General features: G+C 39.7%; 1 protein-coding gene across 1 annotated transcript in view; it reads right to left on the bottom strand.

Moving 5' to 3' along the window:
- Positions 1 to 7,931, bottom strand: part of DUSP16 (dual specificity phosphatase 16) — a 58,231-nt gene that overhangs the window by 27,572 nt on the left and 22,728 nt on the right. The window contains exon 3 of the mRNA XM_007955011.2: positions 4,571 to 4,734. Within this exon, the coding sequence (XP_007953202.1) occupies positions 4,571 to 4,734 (164 nt within the window). The remainder of the gene's footprint in view (positions 1 to 4,570; positions 4,735 to 7,931) is intronic.

Raw genomic sequence — 7,931 nt, 5'->3', positions numbered from 1 at the left:
GGTATTTTCACGCAAATTCTTCTGCTAGTTGGGGTTTAGTCCAAATCTGCATCCTTTCCTTCAAGGCTCAGGGGTCCAAGATTATCTTCTGTGTCTGTATTTATTGGTTTCCCTTTTCTTTGTTGAAGAGGGTCTGTGCAATCCTTCTGCCTAGTCCGCCATCTTGCCCCGCCTCCTTTTCCTGGTCTTTTTATGATTTTGAATTTTGTTCCACATTTTTCTCCCACTCTATCTGGGACCTCCTATTTTGATCCCTTTCAGCATGGTCAGCAGTGGTCAATAGGTACCATCTAGTTCTGATCTCAGGAGGCTGGCGTTTACAGGGTCCATTAGTCCTTTGGATTAACTGTTTCCTTGTGTCTGATTTTCTCACACTTCTGTGCTCCAGATAGGGAGAGACCAATAGTTTGCACCTTGGATGGGTGCTCACAAGCTTTTAAGATCCCAGTCAAAGTGGCAAGGAGTTTTGAGAACACATAAGAAAAAAAGGAATGCTTCATGGCCACTTATCTTAGTTATCTGGTGCTGCTACAACAAAAATACCACCAATGGATGGCCTTAACAAACAAATTTCTTTCTCTAGGATAGACACCTAGAAATGAGATTGCTGGATCATATGGTATTTCTATTTCCAGCTTTTTAAGGGATTGTTATACCATTTTCCACAGTGGTGGCAGCATTTCACAGTCCCACCAGCAGTGTATGAGGGTTCTAGTCTCTCCCCACCCTCGCCAGCATTTGTTGTTTTCCATTTTTCCGAACTTTGCTATGAGTGCTTGGGTGAGATGATACCTCATTGTTGTTTTGAGTTACATCTCTCTAATGGCTAATGATCACAAACCTTTCTTCATGTGTTTGTTTGCTGTCTGAAGGTCTTCTTTGGTGAAGTGTCTGTTCATACCCTCTGACCATTTTTTAATTACATTACTTTTCTTTTTGTGCTTGAGGTGTTGAAACTTTCTATAAATTTTAGAGATTAGCCCCTTATTCGATATGTCATTGTCAAAATTTTTTTCCAATTCTGCAGGTTCTCTTTTCACTCTTTTAATGCACATAATTGTCTAAATTTTACGAAGTCCCTGTCATCTAGTTTGTCTTCTGGTGTTCATGTGTTTTTAGTTATGTTTAATACAGTCATTTATGCCATGTAGTAGGACTCCTACGTTTGTCTCTATTTTTTCTTTGATGGTCTTTATAGTTTCAGGTTTTACAATTCGGTCTTTGATCCATCTTGAGTTTATTTTTGTATATGGTATGATATATGGGTCTGGTTTCATTTTCTGCAAATGGATATCCAGTTTTGCCAGCACCATTTGTTAAAGAGGCTATCTCTTCCACATTTAATGAGATTTAAGAGCCGTGACATGAACAGATATATGCACACTCGTATTCATCACAATACTATTCACAATGGGAAAAAGATGGAAACAATGTAAATCCCCATCATTGGGTGAATGGACAAACTATAGCACATACACCAACAGACCATGCAACGTTCAAGAACAACAATGAATCTATGAAACATAACATGGATTGACCTAGAGAACATTATGCTGAGTGAAACTAGTCAATCACAAAAGGACAAATATTGTAAGAAGCCATTATAAAAATTCAAGAAAAGGTTTTCACACAAAAAGAAATATTCTTTAATGGTTACTAGGGGTGGGAGGGGAAGGGAAGGTAAACCACTAACTAGGATGAAGGGGATGGCAATATAATATACAATAAGGTAGATTATCTGTTTCATAGATTACTTGTTAAGTTTATTTATTTTAGGTATCAAAATAGCATGTATCACATAGTTGCTGGCAAATAACAGATGCCTAATACATTTTTTTGAATTAAAAATTTTTTTTTTTCCTCACATTTAGGCTAGAAGTCTGAATATAGGTCACTGGCTTTAGGGGAAGATCCTTGTCTCCTTTCAACATCTGTGGGCCTGGCATTCCTTGGAGATCTCCATGTGTCTTGGCATTCATCTTCCCCTGCTTTAGAAGGCTCTCAGCCCAGGGGCCCTGGGTTCCAAGGATGTATTCTGTTCCTGACTCTTCTTTCTTGGTAGTAGTGAAGTCCATCTCCCTTCTGCTCCCTTCTCTTTCTCCTTTTACCTCTTTTAAGATAAAATGTGTAGTGACTCAAGCAAGGATGTGACTTGAGTAAGGGTGGAACTCAAGTCACACAATCTTACAAGGCTGTGTGTGACTCAGGATATAACCCAGACTAATTCTGCCTCATTAACGTACAGAGGTTAGGATTTATAATACACAAAATAGAGGGTAATTACATCGATCCCAAAAATGGAGGACAACCAAACAATACTGGGAATCATGACCTAGCCAAGCTGACATATTTTTTGGGGACACAATTCAATCCATGACATTCTACCTTTGGCCCCCAAAAATTCACCTCCTTGCCACACGTAAAACACATTCACCCCATCATATCATCCCAAGTCTTCAATCCACTCAAAGTCTAAAACCTCATCTTCTGAATCATCTAAATCAAATATGAGACTTTAGGCACATTCCATCCTGGGGCAAAATTCTTCATCTGTGAACCTGCAAAATCTAGACTACAAGTCATCTGTTTCCAAAGTACAATGATGTAACAGGCACAAAGTAGACATTTTCATTAAAAATGGGAGAAATCAGAGGGAAAAAAGGTGTAACAGGCAACAAGCAGGTCCAAAACACAGCAGAATAATTTACATTAGCTCTCAAGGCTTGAAAATAATGCCATCTTTTCTGAGATCATGTATGCAATGGCCCTATCCTCCAGACTCTGGGTGCTGGCCATGCTCTCTGGATCCTGGGTGAAGGCCTCTTGGCCCTGGATGTCAGCTCCACCTTCCAGGCTCACTGGGATGGCAACTTTGCTCCCTCAACTTTGGGCAGCCCCATTCTCCTAGGCTACAGAGTGGCAACCCCATCTCTTCTACCACAGCAGGCCCTATTATTGTGTCCCCTGAGCAAGGCAGCCCCACTCCCTCGGCTTTGGGTGGTGGATCCACCTCCTGGCACACCTTTATAGCAGCCCCATACTCCAGAAATGAGTTGGTGAAGATTTGACTCATTGAAACTGAGGAGACTATGGTTGCACCCTTTGAGATCCAGAAGATGGTAGTCCCACCCTTTGAAAACCCCAGAGGCCCATGGCCCACCCTTTGAGACCCAGGCAGCTCTGCTTCCCATGCTCCTTACAACAGTTCTGCTGATCTCCAAGCCACTCCAGGGATGTTTCTTTTCTTTTGTTAGAGGACAACAGATGTAGCTTCTTTGGCCTGTTTCCTGCCTGTAGAATTCCAAGAGGCAGACAGTGTTCTCTCCTTTCATTTTTTCTCTGTCCCCTTCAGTCACAACCCAATGACAGAGTTGGGTTTTTTTTTTCTTCCCTCCTGGATAACTTTGCTTTCCACATGCTCAAGAAAGCCAATCTGGAAGCTTAGTTTGTAGTCAGCCCAACTTTTCCAGGAAAGAAAGTATTCAACAAGAAATACTTAAGGTACTTTCCTTTATAAAGGAATTAGAACTTGTAAATCATCAACACATGAATTAAGATCTTTGATTGTTTTTCAAGAAATGGTGAAGTAAATTAATTATTTTTAGAGAAATAGCCCTTTTTCAGGCAATTAGAGCACTTTTTTGCAACACTACTGGCTAAGAATATATAAGCTGTGGAGTCAGACAAATTTTAGCTCTACTATTGTTGTTATGCTGTACTATTTATTATGTGCCTGAATCTAATGTCCTCCTCTGCTTTTAGGGTACATCTTGCTCAGTATGACCCATATGTCCTTTTCAGCAAAATCTATTCTCTTCCCTCCTTCTCAACTAAACTGCTCCAACCAGCTTTAGACAAAGGAGGCCTACAATTCATAACTTTAGCCCTTGTCCTCATAGTCTTTTTACTGCCTCCTCCAAGCCTGCCAGTCATCATGAGGCTCTTCTTCAATCCAAGCTTAGTCTGAATTCCTTTCTAGTGAGCTACAGCAAGTAAATACATTTTTAAATAGGAATTAATTCAGGCAGTATTAGCTTAGAAAAGTGTACATGCTTCATGAGTGTGCCTAACTATTATAACAAATTATTAATACTCTAAGAAAATCAGGCTAAATTTATAAGAAATCCTACCCTATTCCAGGTCTCTTGGGCCTATGAGGACCATAACTATGACTACAGTTTAGATTTCCTGTGAGCAATAAGTAAACTTAAACCAAAATAAAACTCCAAACTATGATGCAACTGTTAACTGCAAAGTCACATTACGAGGTGTACTTCCTTTCTAGGAGCTCTGGTGGCGTAGTGCCTAAAGCATTTGACTGCTAACCAGAAGGCTGGCAGTTCAAACCCACCAGCCACTCCTCGGAAGGAAGGTTGGGCAATCTATTTCCGTAGTGATACTGCCTCGGAAACCCAAGGAGGGGTCACAATGAGTCAGATCGAACTTGATGGCAGTGAGTTGAGACTTCCTTTATGGGACTGGGGTGTGTTTGAAATGACATTTAATAGGCAATAGCGGTTTCTCTGCTAATAATAAACGCTGCAAATAAGGATATTTTCAAAGCACTGACCTTGTTCAGGACATCTCGTTGGCAGCCAAGATAAAGATTGGGAAGAATTCGGGTTGGCCCAATGTTGGCGACAGGTAGGCAGGGCTGAGAAATACAGGTAGGGACTAGAGTAGATTTTCCTTCACACAGGCCAGGGAAGCAACGGGAGAACTCAGCAAACCCACCTGAGAATAAATTGGAGTCATCAAATATACTATAAAATTATGTCAAGAACAAAGATAAAATCTGCGTTCTGTGACCCACTCAACTCATAATGGTTTAAAAAAGAGAAACCAAATCCCACAGATGCAAGTGGAGACCATTGCTTGTGTATTCCTTCCTACAGCTGCTGACTGCTAAGTCTGTGTGTAATCCAACATTGAGTCTTGGCTTGTAGGACAACAGAGATATGAAGGCACTTAAAATGATTTTTCTCTTTATCAAACACTCTCTTTTTCATCATACATCCTGCAACATTGTTCCCTGCTCCCCTCCCTATCTCCCATGTCCTATGTAAACTTTTTTTTTTCTGTGGTACCAAGAGGAAACATAAACAGGATTTAAAGTCAGTAGCAAGTAACCAAGCTGAGACAATTATTCACAGAAGCAACACAGGGATATAAAAAAATGTGAACTGGCAGCAGATGTTACTTCTTCAAAATAAAACTGATCAAGTTAAAAATTCATTCTAAAATTAACTTTAAATCTTCCTACTATACAAAGTTGCCTGCCCCCAATTTATTTTATTTTCAAAGGTATAACAAACATATGCACCCTTTCTCTTACAAATATTCTCTATATTAAGTTCCTTCGGACACACTGGGGCAGTTAGTCAAGGTTGTCTTAAGTATCATTGATTTCTGGGGTCTTCTGTTCATTTTGCTAAGCACTCTAAGGGTGCATGAAGGCCTTGTAGTAAGACTCAATTAGAACAACTCAGTTTTTTTCTAGTTCTTATAGGAGCTCTGGTAGCATAGTGCCTAAGGCACTTGACTGCTAACCATAAGGCTGGTGGTTCAAACCCACCAGCCACTCCTCGGAAGGAAGATGGGGCAATCTACTTCTGTACTGATACTGCCTTGGAAACCCAAGGAGGGGTCACTATGAATCTGGGCTGACTCGATGGCACATAACAACAACAAACATAATGATCTATTCTGTGACCTTCATAAAGTCACAATCTTGCCACCACTTCTGAAGAGAAATGTATGTAGTCATACAGGCATTCTCACCTCCTTTGAGAAAAAAATGGATTTCCAATCCAAGTGTTCCTTGCTATCCAAATCCAAACTCAGGAGCCAAACAGATTCTGATAATATTTCAAATAAATCCCTTGCTATCTAAAACCTCACTACTCACTAAATCCAAATTCAGGAACCAAAGAGATTTGGATTATAAGGAATATTTGTATATTTTTACTACTATTAAGTTAAATATACACACACACAATTAACATGTTAAGTCTTCTTAGCAGATGGTGTGGCTCTATTTATACCTCTTTAATTAAACCTTAAGCCAGTCCCTAAAATCTCATAAAGTATTTACCTCCTTGAGTTACATACATTCTACTAGCCTTTTCTCCCACTTATAGAAGCATAGAAAATATATGCAGAAAAACTGCAGAAGTAAAGAGAGGTAAGAGAGGGAGTCATCCTTTACATGTCTGCTATACTATGTTCATCTCAAACATAATTCAGGTAGACTTCTGTGTCTACTGTCTCTGCTCAGTGCAAGTTCCACTAGGCAGCAAGGTACAATGGCAGGAAGTTGATGACGACAATTGTGCTACCTGCAAAATGTAAAAGTATGCATTCCTAACCTCCAACTTGACTCAGTCTACATTATTTTTACTCATAAGCACTCTGGGCTTGCTGAAGTCCTTAAAGCAATCTGACAGAGCAGGTGGTCCCATTATATAAATCCCAAATCCCTTTGTGTGATAGATCAGGCTCTCCAGGATCTGTACCTGAACTTGTACACAGTTTCATTTCTTCCCATTTCTAAACATGACCTCCAACCACACAAAACTCAGTGTTATTTCATACTTCCATGCTGTTCTCTCATCTAGAAATACCCTCACCCCATGCATGCACACGTACATACCACAGCACATGTACCACACACAGAGAAGCCCCCTAACTGTACAGCAGAGAAATGAAGAGCACTTGTACTTGATTTCATATGCTGGCTCTACCATTTTATAGTTGTTTGAGCTTGAGCAAGTTACTTAACCCATCTGCCTCTGAGTTTCCTCATCTATAAAATGAGGATAATGAGTGCATCGGCCTCAGAGAGTTGCTGAGAGAATTAAACCAATTAATACATCTATGGCACTCATACACAGTAAGCACTCAATAGTGCCTAGCACATAGTAAGCACTCAATAGGTATCAGCAATTATTATTTCATCATGAGTTCTTCCTCCACCCTTGATTTGCAGCTAATTGTTTAGCTAAACCTCATTAGAATTCATCAGAGACACAAAGTGAAAAAAGCAATGTTTCTAAGATAACATTTCCCAAGATGTATTCCAGAGCATTAAGGTCCTGCAAGAATCTGACAGATGAGATGCTGGTCTCTTCCTGGGAGAGTCACAACACAATTAGCATATGAAAGGCTCTGAAAAGTATTTCCAAAAAATAAAATTGGTTTGATTTTTTTCTAACTCAAATAAGTTTCCTACGCTTAGGTGGACTATAAAAATCTCCATCTCTTATTTTTTTTCCTAAAATTTATTGATAACTAGTGTAACTCATGCTTATGGAAATGCTATACTAGGGCCATTGCAACTACTGAGATGGAGTTGGTATGAATTTCTAAAACTATGAGGTATTCCCAAAACTTTAAAACAATTTCAAAAAAAGGGGTCAGCCAATATGGGTATATGTATTATGAATTATGAGTTAGCACCACTAGTGATTTGTTCCTTTTCAGTCTCTCTAATTGTATACTACAATTATTTAAGATGAGGTTTTCCCAATACAGTTCTTACAGCAATAAGTGTTAAAAAGTCTCATCATTCTGACTGCTAAAACCGGCAAAAGTATGGCCCCTAGTCACACTTCAGGTCTGGAACTGAATTCACTCCTGTGGCTTCCAGCCAAACAGTAGACAGGTATATAGGGTGAACATTTACACCAGGTAGGTACACTCCTTAGAACAATAAACCATGGAAAAGCAGAAGGGTAGTATTTGCACAGAGAGATAGCCGGGAGAGCAGGAATGCATGGGAAAGAAGGACACAGGGAAAAGGTAGCCACAGGGAGGAAGTGGGAAAAGGGCTGTTACACTGTGGGGACTGCAATCAATGTCATGAAACAAAATTATATGAACTATTGTATAGAAAATGAATTTGTTCTGCAAATTTTCATCTAAATCACAAT

Source organism: Orycteropus afer, unplaced genomic scaffold (assembly GCF_000298275.1).
Source record: "Orycteropus afer afer isolate SDZICR_OR568_19922 unplaced genomic scaffold, OryAfe1.0 scaffold00488, whole genome shotgun sequence".
Lineage (NCBI taxonomy): Eukaryota > Metazoa > Chordata > Mammalia > Tubulidentata > Orycteropodidae > Orycteropus > Orycteropus afer.
Note: the sequence above shows the minus strand (reverse complement) of the source record. Positions and strands in the feature narration are given on the sequence as shown.